Source organism: Lacerta agilis, chromosome 12, assembly GCF_009819535.1.
Source record: "Lacerta agilis isolate rLacAgi1 chromosome 12, rLacAgi1.pri, whole genome shotgun sequence".
Classification (NCBI taxonomy): Eukaryota; Metazoa; Chordata; class Lepidosauria; order Squamata; family Lacertidae; genus Lacerta; species Lacerta agilis.
In genome coordinates, this window is record NC_046323.1 from 7,668,035 (window position 1) to 7,687,735 (window position 19,701).

The 19,701-nt window shown below is 42.4% G+C and overlaps 1 protein-coding gene across 2 annotated transcripts in view; it reads right to left on the minus strand.

Annotated features, from left to right (window-relative positions):
• Nucleotides 1-19,701, minus strand: part of ITGA9 (integrin subunit alpha 9) — a 212,925-nt gene that overhangs the window by 54,821 nt on the left and 138,403 nt on the right. For both annotated transcript variants that reach the window (XM_033164920.1, XM_033164921.1), the window contains exon 18: nt 18,672-18,822. In XM_033164920.1, the coding sequence (XP_033020811.1) occupies nt 18,672-18,822 (151 nt within the window). The remainder of the gene's footprint in view (nt 1-18,671; nt 18,823-19,701) is intronic.

The following is a 19,701-nucleotide window of genomic DNA, read 5'->3' on the forward strand; positions in this document are numbered from 1 at the left end:
AGATCTTAGCTTGTGACTTTGTTGCTCTCAACAGGAATTCAGCTACAGTTTCTATAACAGTCACAGAGAAGAAGAAAAACAGCATCATTGAAAGGTACAGTGGTACCTCGGGCTAAGAACTTATTTCGTTCCGCAGGTCCATCCTTAACCTGAAACTGTTCTTAACCTGAAGCACCACTTCAGCTAATGGGACCTCCCGCTGCTGTTGCGCCACCAGAGCACAATTTCTGTTCTTATCCTGAAGCAAACTTCTTAACCTGAAGCGTTATTTCTGGGTTAGCGGAGTCTGTAACCTGAAGTGTATGTAACCTGAAGCGTATGTAACCCAAGGTACCACTGTATTCAATAGAGACAATTTATGCTACCCGAGTCAGGAAGACAGCAGAGAGAATTGTAGCAGATCCTTTACATCCCGGTCATCATCTGCTTGATTTACTTCCATCTGGACGTCGCTACAGGACTTCATATACAAAATCGGCCAGGCACAAGAATAATTTTTTCCCTTGTGCCATTAAATTGTTAAATTCATAGTTGTATAGCTTAAGGGGAGGTAAAATATGGGTGGGGTTTCTTTGCTTCTTTGTATTGTGAGAGGAACAGTGTCTGTATGTTTACATTGCAATGTAGCCGAAACAAATTCCAAGTATGTTGGAAAATGTACTTGGCCAATAATAAATTATTCCTATTCCTATTCCTATTCCAGGTTACAAAATGGCTACTAAGTGGTTAAATGACCACAGTAAGAGCACAATGCAGCTTAGTTTACTTTTCCTTTGCAAAGTTGACTGCAAAGCTTAGCTATCAAGAGCATGAGGGAAAGTATGTCTCCTTAATTTGTCTCCAAAACCTTCCACTGACTCCCTGCGATGGACCAGTGGTCTGCAACTCCCTCCCTCCCTAAGCCACCCTCAGGTATCCATCAGGTCCCATGGGCTCCTGCTTATAGTGAGGACAGGAAGCTTGCACACCACCCCAGTTATTTTCTAAGTGTGTTTCATCAACCCTTGGACTCATTATTTAAGGCTTGATCATTATTAAAAGTGAGCCATTTTGGTTTGAGCAAAACCTAAAAAGGATGTAGCTGAATATACTCACTCCACACATCCAAGGGCCTCCTATTTTCAGAAATTAAAAGACCATCTGAGCGGTTTCAGAAAATTCCTCCATATAATCTTGTCAAGGCCTACCAGCTAGGATGATCACCACCCAACAGCCTACTGTGGTTTTCCATGGATGTACTAATATGATGTTTGGTTTCGCTTTAACCTAAACTCCCACATTTCTTCTCATCTAGTATTTTCAATTATATTCTCAGTAGTTTAACAGAGCTATGGTTACCTTAGGAGAACATGATCGGGATTTTAATTGAAAGAATGCTGCAGAAAAATCTATCGCTAAAGAACACGAACTTCTGTAAGTTATACGCATGTGCACTGCCTATGACACTTTAGAATCAAACTTTGTTCTGTTGCACGTACTGGGATCAAGGCCACCGGATTATACAAAAAAAGTCAAACTATGGATCTTGTACAAACAGTACCTTTTGGGGTCAATGAGCAAAAGACAGCAACCATAACTCAGTGGGGAAGCCCATACTTTGCATGGAAATTTGAAGTAAGGGATTCTCTCTGTATGCCAGAAAGTTGTTACAGTGTTGAACCAAGACTGGGAAAACCTATGTTCAAACTCCTAGTTAATCCAAGAACTTCGGTGGGTAATCTTGTAACTAGACAAATTTTCTCAACCATACAGATGAAGATAAAATGGAAGGAGGAAAGAACCACAGATTCCTAACTTACTTGAAGGAAGTGCAGGGTCTAAATTTAATCAATCATTCATTCAAACAAACAGAAAGAAGCCTTGGAATAACATGTTCATTTTATATTGTTAGCTGTCTGAAGATGTGAAAGTACTATGTTTTTACTCTCAAGCCATATGAAACAGCATATGGACCCCTTGCAACAGCAAATAACCTAGAATTATCTGCATCATTGTGAGGAATCCTTAGCTGCATCCTTCAGACCGTACACTACAGCCACAGGTGAGATGTGTTGTGCTGCCCTTGGTCTGAAGGCAATAGGATGTGTTGAAATAGCTGTGGGGAACACCAGGGTTTCCCAAAAACACCTACACTGTTTATATTTGGCAAAGGGCTGTAGCAAGGTGGTTCAGCGGGAACTCTGCATGCAAAAGATCCCTGGAATCTCCAGGTAGGACAAGGAAAAACTTGTTTTTGAAACCACAGATGGCTGCTGCCAGTCAGTGAAGTACCTGTGTCCCTCTAAATGTTGTTGGCTGGGGCTAATGGAAGTTGGGAGTCCAAAAACTTGTGGAAGGCCATTTCTGGGATAGACAGCTAGGGGGACCAATGGTCTAACTCAGTGTTTCCCAAACATGGCCCTCCAGCTGTTTTTGGACTACAACTCCCATCATCCCTAGCTAGCAAGACCAGTGGTCAGGGATGATGGGAGTTGTAGTCTGAAAACCACTGGAGACCCGGACTTCCGGCGGCGACGCCATTGCGGGAGGTCGTGGGTTGCCTCGGCTGCGAGGCTACCCAGTCCATCCCGGGGGTTGGAGCCCCGCTACCGCAAAGCGGGGCTCCGGTGGGGTGCGGGAAGAGCGTCCCGCACCCTGGGCTCCCCGGCTGTGCCCATTAGTGCTCCGAACCCTTCCCTCGCTCCCCCTGTAAAGGGGGAGTGGGGGTGAAGGGACGACGGAGCCGGGCTATAGGGGACATGCCCCAACCGGGATGTAAATGCGGCGGTCGCCCCCGCGACGAGCGTCTAAGTTCTACCTGTCTTTAATGGCGCTAAAGAACCCGGTGGTCGTGAGTATTTGAAATGGATTGACTCTTATATGTTTTGAACGATCCGGGGGGAAGAGGAAAGGAAGCCTGCCTCCCTCCCTTCGGTGGGAAAGAAAATAACCAGTTTAAGTGACTGCTGCTACAGTATTGGATACAAAGTGTTTGAATTTTTAAAAGTGAGACTGTTGAGATTTCCCTTTGGGGATTAAGTTTGCAGAAAATATCTCCGTTTGAAGTTTTGGTCTTTACGCTCTGGCTTCAGAAAAATGGCGATGGAAAATTTGGACTGACGTGGGAAACAATTGAAACAAAGGGAGGAATATAGAGACAGGAACTGAAATTTGACACTCACCCCCTCCCCCAATATGTTGGACTTTGTGTTTGCACTTGTTTTGAATTCTGGACTAACGGAGGAAGAAAGGCTTACTGTCTTGAGGCTGGAACTGCTGAATCGGAAACTGAAAGTCTTGAGTGGGATAATAAATAAAAAAAATCTACTTTCCACAGAGGAGGCTTTCCAAAAGTTCTACACAATGGAAGGAAACCTGGGCAAAGAGCTAGAAGGGGTGTTTGAAGGATGGATTGAGATGACTGGGCAACTCCGGAAAAAAGATCCGTTCTTTGGGGGTGGCAGTCCCGGAACGGTAAAATTTGCAATATCCAGACCCCGAGGTGTGAGCTCGGGGGCAAGGGACAAAGAATTAAGATATCTACAAGAAGAAGAAGAATGGTACAAAGAAGCGGAGGAGCCGAGAAAAGAGGAGTGGACCCTGAAGCTCGATGTAAGGTTTGCTGTGAATTCTGCCTGGATCTGTGGACATTTGGGAAAAGAAGAAATTTGGAAGATTGGTTCTGGCGATAGACAGAGAAAGTCAATGGACAGAGGGTGGGGTGGGGTGAAACATTAAATGTAAAACTTAAATGGTCTGTTATGGTACCTGAAATCGGAGGGTAAAGGTTGTTAGTTGTAAGTTTATTCTGAATAAGTAAGGAGATATTGTGATTTTATGTTAATAGCAGCATGATAAAGAATAGAAGAAATAAGTTTAGATTGTACGAGAATATCTTGTTAAGATTTATGATAGAATAAGATGATTAAGATATTATTTTTAATTTCTAATTGAAGTTAAATTTTTTAGAGAGAAGTTGTTAAAAAAGTAGATTATGGATTTAAAACCGAAGGTGAAAAGGCAGGGGAAGTCAACCGTCAAGATTCGGAATTTTCTCTATGTATACAAACAAGAAGAAGAATCCTGGCAATATATGTATTTGTTTTATATTTGTAGGTGTGGGTTTGGGTGTGTGTTTTGTTATGAAAATGCCAATAAATTCTTCATTAAAAAAAAATGAAAACCACTGGAGACCCAAGTTTGGGAAACATTGGTCTAACTCAAGGTAAAACAGAATTTTATATTCCTATATACACTTATCTAAGTCTGCTTTGCTCTCCTTCTCCGTTTGTTTTGTTCATCTCATGACAGGATGACCATTTCCTTAATACACGTGGGCTTCAGCCTGACACTTAATACTCCTCAATTGACCAAGGAGACTCAACACCTGAGAAGGGTCAGGAAGTATAACCTATAACAAACTAGTTTGTCACTCAGTTGTGTGGCTTGAAGAAATATATGTGAACTAGTGCTGAACACCTGAATGTGCTTTCTTAACTTTAAATATCTTTTCTACATCAAACCTTACTTGTGCAAAAAAAATACATCTAGGCAGCTCGAAGAAATCCAGCAACACAAACATTAAAAAACTATATACTGAGAAGAGACATTTCCTGGACAAAATGCAACAGGGTTTTTTTAATCTTACATTTTTTGATAAGATCAAACAAGCTGACAACTATGAACATCCGGAGAGAGGAAGTTCAAAAGACAACTAAAGATAAGTAACAGCTTCTTCAGAGGATTTTGTGATGAAATAATTAGAGTCCCTTTACATTCCTTGATACAGATTTCAAAAAACTGGATAAAATAAAATGGTGAAATAAAAAGCTTACACACTCAGATTTTCTAAAAAGACACTATTTAATTACCCATTCATTAAAATGAATGGCAGCTAATGAAATACCCCTATTAGATATTACAGGTATGAGCCCTATTCAAGTGTTCAGCCTGATCACAGGTGTAGGGAGCTGGGTATGTTCATCCTGGTCGAGACTCAACCATTCCTTATGTGTGCGGACTGTTCTCCTCTCCTAACCTTCAAGCTTTACTACAAAGATATAGAGAGACCTTCTAACTGTGTGTAGCTGAGCACTATTAGAACTCTCCTTGAGATCATGTAGAAACTCAAAAGTTCCCTGTCAAGCAACCCCCTACATAAATGTAGCCTTCCCCCAGATCAAATTGAATACCTGTATAGAGCTATGCTGTTCCTCCAAAAATCTATCACATCTGACAACACTACACATGTGGATATATTTTATTTTATGGTTGGATCCAGGCTTAAGTTAGCAGTTCTCAAGTTAGCGTCAACTAACCTGTTCCATTGATTTCAGTGGAGCTGAAGGATGAAAGTCTGGATACAACACATCATTTATGAACCACCTAACATTTTCCAAAGGGACGCGAGTGGCGCTGTAGGTTAAACCACAGAGCCTAGGGCTTGCAGATCAGAAGGTCGGCAGTTAAAATCCCCATGACGGGGTGAGCTCCCATTGTTCGGTCCCAGCTCCTGCCAATCTAGCAGTTCAAAAGCATGCAGTGCAAGTAGATAAATAGATACTGCTCTGGCGGGAAGGTAAACGGCGTTTCCGTGAGCCGCTGTGGTTCACCAGAAGCGGCTTAGTCACGCTGGCCACATGACCCGGAAGTTGTACGTCGGCTCCCTCAGCCAGTAAAGCGAGATGAGCGCCGCAACCCCAGAGTCGTCCGCGACTGGACCTAATGGTCGGGGTCCCTTTACCTTTAGCATTTTCCAGGAACTGTACAAGTATTAAAAGACAACACAATCCCTGTCTGGAAGCTTACAATCCATTAGACATTATATAAAAGGAAAAAAGGAATGGGGAAGGGATGCCAGGGGGAAACAGATCCAGCCACTATTTCTGCATAATTCACAGAAGCGCATATGCAACCCTTGTGTCTGATTCACTGTTTTAGAGTTTGTCAGTGCAAGAATCTCCACATTTGTTCTAGGAAGGGGAAGGGGAATTCTAACAAAAAAAAACCCCAAAAAATAAAGGAAAGAATATTTTCTTTGGCACTGGACACAGATTTCCTGCTTTCTTCCATGATCTCATTAGTAAGTGCTGAAGGCACACCCACAACTCCGATTCAGCAAATTCTGGTTTCACATCTTGGAGTCCCTGCTTGTTTGGGGAGGGCTTTTTCAATAAAATTAATTGCAGAAAAGCTCCCCCAAACCCGCTGCCACACAGCTGAATCTATTTTTGGATCATGAGATCACAGGTGTTGACTACACAGGAAGTCTCCAAACGAAGGAAAGAAGGGGGAAAGAAACATCCCAGGGGGGTTTCAATATAGTTCCTCTCCCTCCAAACTCTCCTCTACCTTTGTAACTGCAACAAGAAACATTAGCACATGGCAAAAGAATCCAGTGTCTAAAATGCTGTAAGTAATGTGTCCAAAGTGTGACAGAGAGTGTTAGATCAATCTAAACAAAACCAAAACCAGAAATCCTTGAATCTGTGTGTGTGTGTGTGTGTGTCTGAAGTCATGCATATGAGAAAGCTGAAGTGGTCTGGCAGGAAAGAGAATATTAGTATGGTTCCACTTGCAAGGAAACAAGTTTTTAATAATAATAATAATAATAATAATAATAATAGCAAACATTTGAAGAATTTTGGATAAATTGTTTGCATTCATTTTCTGAAGTTAAATTAAAGCTTTTATGCAACTTAACTACCAGATCTCAATCTTAGGTCAGATTTAATACCCAGTTCAGGCTTAACTCCGCATAAGGTTTACCTATCATTTGACACCTTTAGAAATGGGAATGCAGAGAGGGAGGGATATCAAGGACAGTCTTCTTCAAACCTTGCACAGCAGTGATTCACAAGAAGACCACCAATTGCTATGCTAGAAATTTAGAAGCATCTAAACCAAACTTGGGTCTCCATCATCCCTGACCACTGGTCCTGCTAGCTAGAGATGATGGGAGTTGTAGTCCAAAAGCAGCTGGAGACCCAAGTTTGGGAAACACTGATCTAAACTGATGTAGTGAATACTACTGTTAAGGATTGAGCTCCCAGCGCATTATCAGCACATTACTTGGGAAAATATAAAAAACACTCAAACAATCAAGTTCCAAACTGAAAACACAAAAGAGCATTTGCACGGCGAGAAGAGAGGAAGGAGGCTGCCAACAAGAGTTCAAATAGGTTTTCCTTTCATTTGTGTTGATTTCCCGACACGTTAACTCTTTCTAATTCTGCAATTGGGAAGGAAGTTACTTGAGCTAAATTGCTGTTTAGATGGGCTGGATGTGAAGAATATCCGGCCCTGTCTGTAGACAGGAAGTTCTGGAAATGTGTGTGTGTGTGTGCGTGTGTGTGTTTTAAACAGAAATCAAAAGATGCTTGTGAATTTTGCAGAGCAGCTCTGCAGATGCAAGGTTCTGAATTATTGCTCAGGATAAGCAACTAAATGTCTCTGTGTTTATCCAAGACAAGCAGCCAAAAACCTTTATGGGTTCTCTCATTGCTGTTTGTAATACTGAATGCCATTTTAACTCAAAGGTGGAGCTGCTTCTGGATTTCTCTTCGCATGTTCCCTGGGACATGCTGATGTAAGATTATCATCTGCACAAATACTAGTTCATTTCTACCAAAAAAGGAGAAGTCTGTTCCCTCTGCAAGTCAGGTTCTTGTGATAAAATGCCATTAAAGCTAGAGGATTCTAACAGAGGCTCCCTTAAGAAAGCCCTGGCGAGAGTCTCATTTTGGACTCGCTTGTGTTTTCTCTGTCTTTTGAAACCCTTCTTGGACTTCTTTCCTTTTAAGAGAGACGAAGCTATTGTTTCTCCAAAGGACCAAATTTATCACTGAGTCAGTTATCATGTCAAGGAAGGAATTACATCTGAAGCAGCTAAAGAGCAAAGTCTATTTTGGTAGTTCGGTCAAAACCTGAAAGCTTAAAAAGAGACTTTCCTCCAGAATAAGTTCCCGGATTAAAGATGGGAGGCATCTCGCCACTTTAATAATACATATTTTTAAAGGTTGACTGGTACAGCATTAATGAACATCAGTGCAAAGAACTAAGTGGGATGAAGGAGATGGACAGGAAGGTATGTGTGTAGCCCTACTCAGCAGATCCAATATATGAGCTGATCCAATGTTCCTTGCTCCAGGTGTCATACGTCCTATTAGTCACACCCCTGGTGTGCAGTATGAAGAGAGAGGGTGCCTTCATACGTTCAGCCATATCCATGAAGACTTCCATGCATGTTCAGGATTCCAGATGGCAGGGTATTGTTCTCACATGCATCTTACTGCATACAGCTTAGGGCAGGGCTGATCAGAGCGTTCCAACATCAGGGATGAGGCTAGTGGCTGGCTGTGGCATGCACTGATTCAACTTAATTTATCCGTTTACTGAAATAATGGGCATTCAGAGAACACCAAATCAATTCACAGAACAACAGCAGTGTACAATGCTCACAACAACGAAACTTTTGAAAGCACAAAGGGGGGCTGGAAAAAAAAGAGAGGAAATAATAGAAGGCTCAGGAACTGGGGTGAAGATGAAAGTGTGGGAATCTTCAGGGTGGCAGGAGAGGATATATTATTTTTTTAATATCCTTCCTAACTTGGGCTAGCAAGTTCCTTTATGTAGCAGTTACATTCCCTTTTTATATGCACAGCAGATAGCTGGTTGCAGGCTCGTGTGAGCCTCTCACTATTATACAATTCGATCTGTCTCAGATTGAATTGTATGTTCCTGGTAAGTTCCCCTGAATCCCTCTTAAAAGAAGAAAGACGTGGCAATCTTATTCAAAGTCAATAAAAGAAGTTTACTCACATCAGTTTACAGTTGGATTCCTGAAGGCAGACTTAGTTACAAATATGTACATGTGGATCCACCCCATATGGGGGAATAATCCCAGCGATTCTGCTAGCTGAGAGCTAGCAGAGCATTCCTAGCTAGAAGCTGGTCAAACGAAGAAGGAAGTCAAGAAGAGAGAGAGGTGTGCTGCGTGAGTCGTCGTTTTGTTACCTGGACGCCCACCTTCTATCACTTGCAAAAAGAAGGATGCTCCAGCCAGGAGGAACAGGAAGTTTCGAGTGGCTGGACCAAACATTCCCTTGAATGTCTTCTCTAGCATTATAAGGAATGTTGTACTTGACTGCCTCTCATGGATCACATCCCACAGAAAGCAGGGACATGAAAGGGTCTTAAGGAGGAGGTGGCTTCAGCTTCGTAACTGGGCAGAAGGTGAAAAGAGTACAGTGGTACCCCGCTAGACGAATGCTTCGCTAGACGAAAAACTCGCTAGACGAAAGCATTCGTCTAGCGGGAGGCTGCCCCGCTAGACGAAAAAGTCTATGGGGCTGCCTCGCAAGACGAAAAAATTTCGTCTTTTTTTTTTTCGTTTTTGCGGAGCGCGGCTCCCATTGCCGCTCCGCAAGACGAAAACCCCGCTAGACGAAAATTTTCGCGGGACGAATTATTTTCGTCTAGCGGGGCACCACTGTACTTAGTAGCGGCAATTTGTGGGAGGAGGATGCAAGTGATGCAAAGCAGGTGTACTAAAGGAGGGGAGAGGCATGAACATGGGGGTGGAAGGGGTACAAAGTGGGACTGCAGAATGGAAGAAGTGGCCTCAGAAATGGAGTCGGGAAGGTGAACAACGGGGGCCGTAGTTGCATTAATTCATTACCTGGCCTTCACCCTAAGGTGCTGGGATGGGTTACAGCATTAAAAGCATTGTTAAAAATAATGTATAAAAATCTTGTCGCATGGGGTGTGGAGGAGAAGCTATTGGGGCTTGTGGGGGAATGGCAAAAGGGATGGCAAACAGCCCCGTGTATGTAAGGTAAGGCAGATATCCCATTGGTAATATTCCATTGGTAAGGCAGATAGTTTGTGAGCATCTCAAAATGCATTGCTTTGTAATCACCCAAAAAAAATTATCAGAATTAAAACCTGAGCCTTTTGGTAAACACAACTGTAACCACTGGAAGTTAATACAGTATGTGTGCTTTGAGTTTTAACAGGAATAGCTGGTAGAAGCTTCAAGAATCGTCTGCCATTCTATAAATTAAAACGAGTAAAAAAAAATGTCACTGAATCCAGAACATGACTTAAACCTTTGCTTCTGGATCACAAGTGTTATGCTGGAAAAGTGCCACTTTTTTTTTTATAAAAAAAAATCACTTGTATGTACACCTTGCACAGTGAGACACATAGGTAGGTGATGCAGTGATGCATGGGTCATTTTTACAATGGTTCTACGCCGGTGTGCACACCTGGACTCTATGCTGCGAATTAAATAAAGACTGGTGTGATCTCTGAGCTGTTGTCTATGTGGTGTTACTAAAAGCTATTGCACAAACACCAGCCTCTCAGTTTGGATTTAGGGAACATGACATGGAGAGGGGGTGGGGCTATTTTATCAAGAACACGGGGCTGTCACTGAAAATGTCAGCCCTGTGAATTATCTGCATAGTTTGCTCTCCTGTAAAATGGCACCAATTGGGAGAATAGAGGTGTGGTCAATGAGGCACTTGAATTCATTGAGCTTCATCAACTGGGGTGGGTAGGAAGCGGGTGAGACATTCTGTTGTGGCTTATTAATACTTCGGTTGCGATTAACAATTCCAAAGCTCTTGTTCCATAAACACTCTCACACTCACATAGTCCATTCATTCATTAGAATGATATACGGCAAAGTTTTTAAAAGGCAACTGTGTCTTGCTGCCAAGGAAAAGAAACTCCATTTCTTAAGAGCCAAAACTAATACTTCTCACATACTGTGAAAGGCCAGAAAGAAGCCTCTTTACAGAACTTACTTTGTATGGAACAGATCAGACACTGCTTCATAGATTTCATAGGACTATAGAGTTGGAAGGGAACTTAGGGTCATTTAGTCCAACCCTCTGAAATGCGGAGATCTTTCTTGATTTAAATCCTAACAATTGAATTTTGTATGATCTTCTCCTGTAAATACTGGAAAGGACCAGTTACCAGCACTGCACTGGTTACATTATGAAAATAAATTTTGCTAATATTCAAGGCATTCAAATTTAGCTGGCCTTGTTCATGCGCAACGCTGAGACAAACCATGGGTTAGTGAGAATGAACACGGATATATATTTTCAAATAATGCACACTCACTCTTGCATTTAGAAAGCCTTTAAGGGAGGGAGATAGGGCAGCTGACAAACTACTGGAAGCTGAGCTTAAACTTGTCTTTGATTTTGCCAAATCCAGATCTACAGGCCAGCTCTAACCACTATACTTCAATACCCTTTTTGATGCACAGAGAAAGACCACAAGAAGTTATCAGAAAATCAATTCACAAGTGAGCTGAAGAGAGAAATGAAGAGTTAAGGGACTAACGTGGGACTGACAAGACCATGGAAAAGAATGCTGTCAAAATGATTATTTAAGATAAATGAGCTTCCTCTGCTTGCCCCTTTAATCTGAGCCTAATCCTTTTAAAACCAGGATATCTGCAACCAGTTACAGTAGATGCAGTAGGTTCTTACATCTGAAGGTCAAACAAATCCCAAGCAGCTGAATTTCTTGTGTGTGTGTGTGTGTGTGTGTGTAACTTATAACAGCAACTCCCCAGTGAAAAATAAAAAGGAAATAGCAGCTGATCAAGGATGCATTTTCTAGAAATCTAAATGTTACAGATGGGCCATAAATGAACTATATTTTGGAAGATATATCTCAGTTTTTTGTGTTTTTTTTTTAAAGTAACACTAATTATAGGCATAGGAATAGGAGATTGCAGTGCTTGAATGAACGACACAGTGATCCTATGCTGTTGCCTTTTTCCTGTATAAATCAGTCTTCAGTTATGGCCAAAATGACTATACGTATTAGAAATGAGATGAGGGTTGTTTGTGTGCAGAAAACCACCTCCTTCCCTAGAATAAGCTCAGACAGAATGAAGGTAACTGCATGGAGCGTAGAAAAGAACATCCCTTTCCATACAGAGACCACAAATCTTCTTAATTGCACCTTTGAATCTGTTAAATAAAAACCCTTAAATCTCTCCTAAGGAGTAAACGCCTGACCAAATGGAATGAGAGCACGTAAGACAGGAAATCAGGCCTGTTTGTACAAAACAGACATGCCCCAAATTACACGGTGGCATGTCCAACTTGGAAAACTACCACAACGAGGATTACGGATTGACCAGAAGTTATGTGTTGTGCATGTAGATGTCATATTGCTATAACATTTCAGGCCAAGTCTTTCTCTATCAGTGTTCTAAGGCCTGGTCTACACAATGCAGCTAGATGAGGCAGGAGAATAGACTGTACTGCTTCCGTCAGGCAGGTTTTTATTAGATGGAGCAGGATATTTGCAACTGGTATGGCCCACATTTAATATAAAGTGGTACAGTGCATCCTACTTCATTCTGCAGCTTGGTGTACACATACCCTCCAACATTTGTCCAATTAAAATAGGAAAGTCCTATTCCATGGTTATATATATATATGTATATATATATACATACATACATACGCACACACACACACACACACACACACACATACCCCACCCATCTGACTGGGCGGTTTCCAACATATATAAAAACATTTAAAAAAATTAAACATAAAAAACACTTCCCTATACAGGGCTGCCATCAGTTGTATTCTAAAGGCTCCTTGGCTCGGAGGGTTGCAAAAATTCATACCCTCTGATGGAAATGGGGGAGCCCTAAGTAAAAGCAGGACATTCCGGGATCAGAAACAGGAATGGCTTCTGTAAACTGTCCTTGGGAAATAGGGACACTTGGAGGGTCTGTTGTACATGAATAAGCCACACACTTCTTCAAAAATACCTGCTGAGACATGGGTTGTTGTTGTTTTTTCAGTTGTAGATGTGTCTGATTAAGTCTATCATGCAAAATGCATAGGATTTGAAAAAAAAAGCCAAACTATCTCTCAGCTGAGCATCATATTTTATTATGATGAAGCTGCATGGAAGTTTAACACATTTCTGCCCGCTTCTAATAACTCAGCAGCCTCACGATTCTGCACTGTAACTGCGCAGTTTTCAAATGGATTTATTGTCACCTCTGTTAGGCAGATGGGAGCCATATGAAATGGGATATCTAAAATGGGATAGCAAAACAGATGCAACTCTTGAAGTTGAATGGCCAAGCATTCAACATTAGGGCTCTAGTACATGTAGCAGTTGCACAAATGGGGGGATTTTGCTAGGGCAGCTTTTTAACCTTCTTGCAACATGACACGTTATCAACATAATTATAAAAAGTATCAGTTCTAATCTTAAGAGGCTGACCACTCATTTTAAAATTTGAAGATAACATTTAGCATGTAATAAAAATACTCTGTTCTCGAACACAATCCTATATAGTTCTGTCCAAAGATAAATCCCACAGAGTTCCATTGGACTTACTCCCAAGTAAGCAGGTTTGGAATTGCAGTGTCAATGTAGAGCACGATAGCATATGTTTTGATTGATTACGAGGATTACCCATTCTCATAATCTGCCTGCATTTAAAAAATTTAATGCATTTTTAAAATCAAATAACTGAATCCACTCTGGGCTGCTATAACTTGAACCATTTACAACCAGGCGATAGCTTTTATTGGAAGCTTTTTCATCACAGAAGGCTCAAAGGTGTTTGTAGCACATACAAATGATACGGAGTTACATGGCCTGACTTAAGCCTAGTTCTTATTGAAGTGGGAACCCGGGGGCAGGGGTGATGGAAACTCCTTCACAGAATAACAGTCCTACTCGTGAGAAGACTAGGGAAGAGCAACATCTGGCTTTTGTTAGGAAAAGCGCCCACCTGCACTCTGAAGCCACAGGCTTATCACTTTCATGAGAACTTTATTCATGAGAATCATGATTGCTTTGAGACAAGAATCCTCCATGAGCTGATAACTTTTTTTGTTTTTTGTTTATCCTGTAGAAACAACAAAGCAACTACTTCCAATGACTGGCCAACCAATGGCTCATTTCCTCACCTGGGCTATTGGTCTACTTCCCTTGCACTCCAGGTCTTTCCCATCATGATCCCTCTCTCTCTCTCACACACACACTCTCCTAGAGCCAGCAGGGACAGCTCCTTTAACCTCAACCAAATTCCACTTACCCACAACCAAATTCCACTTGGCTTCAGATTTGACTTGAAAGATACTACGGTAAATGTCCCATGGACCATCTAACATACTGCTCATCATCTCTGCAACAGGCTTTTGCAAAATGCCAGTTTTGGATTCTTTCCGGAGCAGGAACTCAGTCATTGGTACATATGGACCGAAACACTGCCTTGATGTGCCACTTTTCCAATGAGAAAACTGGCCCTAACCAAGTATTCCATCTCTCTTTTGGGTAACCTACTGAGAGTCCACCAAAGGAAAAAGTATAGCACCCTATTACATTTCCAAAAAAAACCCCAAGCTGCTCTGAGTACATTCCACTTCCCCCTTATGAAACTGCTGGGGATAGAGAGTCTTAGGGAAGGAGAGTCTGAGAATACTTTATTTCTTAAATGTTTGCATCTAGGGGGGAAAGAGAGGAGCATCCCCCCCCCAATGCTGGCACAAGCCACAAAGATCACGGCAGTGCCATCAATGCTTCAGGCACTGAAATAAAACAGGAGGATTGCTGTTAGGGCACTGGGCACCTCTGGGAAGGAATCACTGGCCAGTGGCTAACCATGGTTTGTGTATCAGGAACCCCCCAACAGGCTCGCTCACTTCTCCTCCTCACTCACACTCTTTCTCTCTTCTCTGTTCATCATTATAAGTATAAGAGTCCAATCCACTGCTCAATGCAGAGTCAGCAATGCACGGTGCTACACCATCCCTGGCAATGCGTATCCAGCCTCCGAGTTCCACTAGGCAGGAACCCAACTTAGCCTTCAGTCAAGGAATGTTGCTAGTTCAGAACCCAAATTCAAGACCAGAGGTTGGCAACCTTATCTGAGGATGGGCCGGTTGATGCTCTTTCCATCGGAGGATGGGCCGGAGCATGTGTGCACACATGCTCTTCTTGGTTGGAATAGGACTCATGTGCATGTGCACATGCAATTTCTGATGCTCCTCCGACCCGGAAGTGCGCTGGAAATAGTGCACATGCGGGTCAGAGGAGCGCCCGTATGCATGCGCACAGGCACAATCAACCTGGAAGCTGGTTCCTACACCGCATTGCGCCGCGCTGGTGGGGGGGGGGGGCGGCAAGGTTTGCCATGAGCCAGTTAGACAAGCCTTGTGGGCCACTACCAGCCCATGGGCCTTAGGTTGCCGACCCCTGTTCTAGACAAAGCTAGACAAAGCAGTGCTTGTAGCCAGGACATAACATATGCCAGTAAAATGTTAAGTCTGACTCTGCAACTGTTAGACGGCTGACATCCTCGGTGACTTCAATAAGCAAAGCAGGACTGGGAACTTATCCTTTTTAAAATGTTCTTAACAAGAGGGCAGTTTAGTTTTCAGAACCTGTTACTACCAAATTGTCTAAATGAGCTAGCAAATGAAAGAGAACAATGACGATCAGTCCTGTCATTAAGGCATATTGAAATAGAACGTGTAATTGGGTGAGGCCTATATATATATATATATATATATATATATATATATACACACACACACACACACACACACACACACACACACACACATACATACTGTTGGGATTTCAGTTCAGGGTGCCATTTATCTCTCAGCACCATCTCCAACTGCCACTCTTAAAAGCGAGTAAAAGACTCTGGTGTGAAAGATGCAGTTCCTTTCTAATAAAAGCTGATAAACTTCTAGGTCTTGTTACAAAGAAAATAAGCCCAGAGGTCAATGCCTCCTGTTGCTGCAGAAAAAGGAGAAAGAAGGAGGCCATTAAAAGCTGTCTGTTGTTAATGACCTACAGAGGTCATTAACATTAGGCTCTTTCATTGGAACACAAGCCTGACTTCAAAAGAGTCTAGGATCCCAATTTGCTTGGAAGGGTATCACTGATTTCAGTGAAACTTTCTTCCACAAGACAGTGCCCTGTTGTTTTGAGTACTAACATATTCCAATTGTTAACTACAAAACCAAACTGCACAAAGGAGACCAGGAGAACAGGGGAGAAAATCCTTCAATTTAACTCAGCATTTTTTTCTTAAATTTTTTTAATTTCTTTGGGTTTATTTTCAAAGGACTCACCCCACTACACCCACCCACCCTCCAAATGTTCTTCTGTTCAAATTGACCATAGGCTGGATTGAGACAAAGCTAGTCACTTAGATACTATAAAAAATCAATGACTAATTTGAATCCTGTTGATTTCAGTAGAACCTAAGTTGGAACTGGTTTGTATCCAGATCCACTAATATACAGTTCTGATCTATGGGAACACATTCAAAATGTGTTCTTTCTATACAGTTGTACCTTGGAAATCGAACGGAATCTGTTCTGGAAGTCCATTCCACTTTCAAAACCAAAGCGCAGCTTCTGATTGGCTGCAGTAAGCTCCTGCAGCCAATTGGAAGCCATAGAATCCTCGTCGGACATTCGGCTTCCAAAAGAACGTTCAAAAACCGGGAAACTCACTTCTGGGTTTCGATCGTTCGGGAGCCGATTTGTTCAGGAGCCAAGGCGTTCAAGACCCAAGATACGACTGTATATTGATCAGTACAGTAGCAACCATCCAAGAGTATAGAAGCATTCTAAATAAAGTGGGTTTTTTTTGTGCGGGAGAGGGGGAAATTTCTTTATTTCAGAAATATCCATTGACAACTAACCTTGCAAAACTTTTGCCACACAGATGGCCATTTCCAAAATAGCAATGCTAGAACAACTAACCAAATGATGGAAGGTTAATAAGCAGGCACACTTGAAAGCACACCTCAAAGAATCCTCTCTATAACGATGCGCATTTTGAGGACTAATTGTCCTTTAAGCCTATGGAAAGCAACCTTTCAGCCTCTGGCCAAGACACTGGTGCTGGCTGGCTAAAATAGCTCAATAAATGAAGTCTTTTAAATATCAACGTGCCCTTTCTCACCCCAGTGAAGAGGAACAGGGGGTTTGCCCAGAAATCCCATTAACATGGCTCATGAAATTTCAGAGGCTAAAGGAAATGAGAGCCAGCAACAATAACACTTGCACGGAAAGTAAATGCTACTCTAATAATTACTGAGCCGGGGCATATTTCTTCCTTTAAATCATACCATTAGATATTCAGTGTCCATGCGCCGAATATACGTTCTCGGGAGTTTACATAACCCATTTGAAACAAAGAGCCAGTTATTGTCCTCACTTCTCGTAGCTACAATAACCAGATGAAAGCATATTACATTTAATCTACTAAGCAGCGCTTAGCGGGCACATGAAAAAACAAACCGAGACGTGCGGCAGGTTACCGTATATCAGGAGGACTCTCCGAGAGAGATTATAAACCTGGCAGGCAGGGTGGTCTTGATTCTGAGGTTTACCTCTGCAGAGAATGCATTTCAGGTGGCAATATGGGGGGGAGATGGGCTTTTCTGCTGGACTGTGTTCATTAACAGAGCAGCTGCTAAAAGTATCCGGACCGAGCTGCCTTTTTCAGTGGAAACATGCTTTACGTAGGACCACTAAACACAGCAACATTATGTTGTTGTTGTTGTTGTTGGACAGGTCTGCTTGTCTCTAGGTATGCGCTTGTGCAGGCAAACGAAATATGTGGGACATGGAAAACACAGCATACCTTCACAGATGGGTGGGACCTATCGTAGCTCTCAAGAATCAAGGGAACTTGGAGGCTTCCCTTGAAATCACTAAGAGTCAAAGGGGCAGTGCCAGCTGCAGATTTGTAACCTTAGTTATCTCACTCAGCTTAGGCCTCCTTGCAGCTGAAAAGCAGGGGAGGTTAGCTGAATGAAATAATTAGGGATAGCAAAGCTTCTCTCCCTCCCCCATTTCTCAATACATCATCAAACTCTGGGAGGTTTAATTTAGGTTTTACATTTTGTAAACTGTATAATTTTAAGTCCCTTCAAAATCTGGATGGCAAAAAGTGGGATGCGTAAGTCTGCTCCCAGACTTTGGAACTCCCTTCTTAGACTGTTTTATTTTGGGAACTGTTTTTTTTAAAAGCCTTTAAATAATGCTGTGCTGTTTTTAATATCCTAATACAAGAAGAAAGCTAAAAGCATCTGGGCAATCAAGTGAGAATTCTTTTCGCTGTCGCAATCAAACCAGTGACTGCAAGAACATTAAGAACAGAAAGAAGCTGCAGAAAGCTTCTTCCTTTTATTTGTAAAATAGCTTAATAACGATAAATAGGAGAGCCATGCTCCCTTGATTTTACACCCCTAGGACAAATGAAAGCAGTTAAAACTCCACTCATCTCCATGGTTTAAAACCTAAAATAAGTTAAGTTATAGAAGTTAACAAAAGGAAAGCTTCCTTCTTTTCCTCTCCTTGAGGAACCACCCAAAAGCCTGAATCTCCCCCCCCCCCAATCCTCTCTGGGGCTTCAGGAGGACCCCACTGAGGAATATGGGATAGGGCGTGGGGAGCTGTTGAGAGAGGAGGGAATAGGAAACCTTCTTTCCATGAAGGTGGGGGGTGTAAGAAGTGACTGCGGGGTGTAGGATGAGATGAGAAACTTTCCTTCCATTTACTTCCTTAGTATATCTTGAAGTCCAAGCTCATGACTTCAGATTAACAAAAATACAGTATTGCCTGTCCCCAAGGCTGACCGGCTATTCCTACTTTTTGCCACATTTTGATGAAGAAGAGCTCTCTGGAGAAGTTGAAGGCAACGTTCGTGTCATACGCATCGTCCCCAATGTTGGAGATGGTGATGTTCAGGGAAACGTTCTTCACGGCTCCCAAAGCCAGATAGGGAGCCCTATCATCCACGCTGTGAACAGAAACGACAGCAGGTTAACCCTTTGCTACTCATTCCCACCTTTTCTCAATTCACGGTAGAGAAACGTGACGTCTCAGTTTAAAAATGCAAGTCAAAAGAGTTCTCCTGTTGTGGGGAGACAAGAATGAGCTGTCTGGCTCTCCTCCTAGTCAGTCACCGTGTGGCCAGACCAAAAGCGTTACTTGAGACCACGTTGCAAATCAGAGATCATATTTCATCCACCATCAGTGCTTGCTGCAGTTACTGCGCACTGAAATGAATGAGAAAAATGGGATGGCCCCATGTGCTGGTGCATTTGAGGAAGAGGGTTGGATAGCATTGCATACAAACTTAACATTAACATAAAAACACTGTAACTGCGAGAAAGAAAGCAAAAAGAGAGAATAGAATACATATGTTGACAATAAAACAACATAAGGCATTGCAGACATGATATGCCATTTCACATCACTGCATCCTCTACAGCAGCAGCACCTTGCTTGACTGGGTCAATCACAAGGACGCCATGAATATCTGAGATTATCGTGGAGTCTGTAGGGGCAAAAAGCAGTAACTGGAAGCGCATGTTGATGCACTGCTGGACCTCTTGCAGAGAGGTCACAGTAGGCAAACGTGAATGCTTGCAGATGACTTCTTTGCAGTCCTTTAAATCAGCATCAGAGCCAGATTTTCTCTACCTTGGATCCCCAGATGCAGTTGGAATATAGCTCCTACTGAGAAGGGCCAGCAGTCTGCGATGATGGGAGTTATAGCCCAAACACATCTGGGGACTCAAGGTTGATAAAGGAGCTGAAGAACTGAACTGACCAGGTTGGATGGGGTGGGTGGGAACCCTCTGCCCTTAAATGGGTACTACTAGTTGAGTGCCTT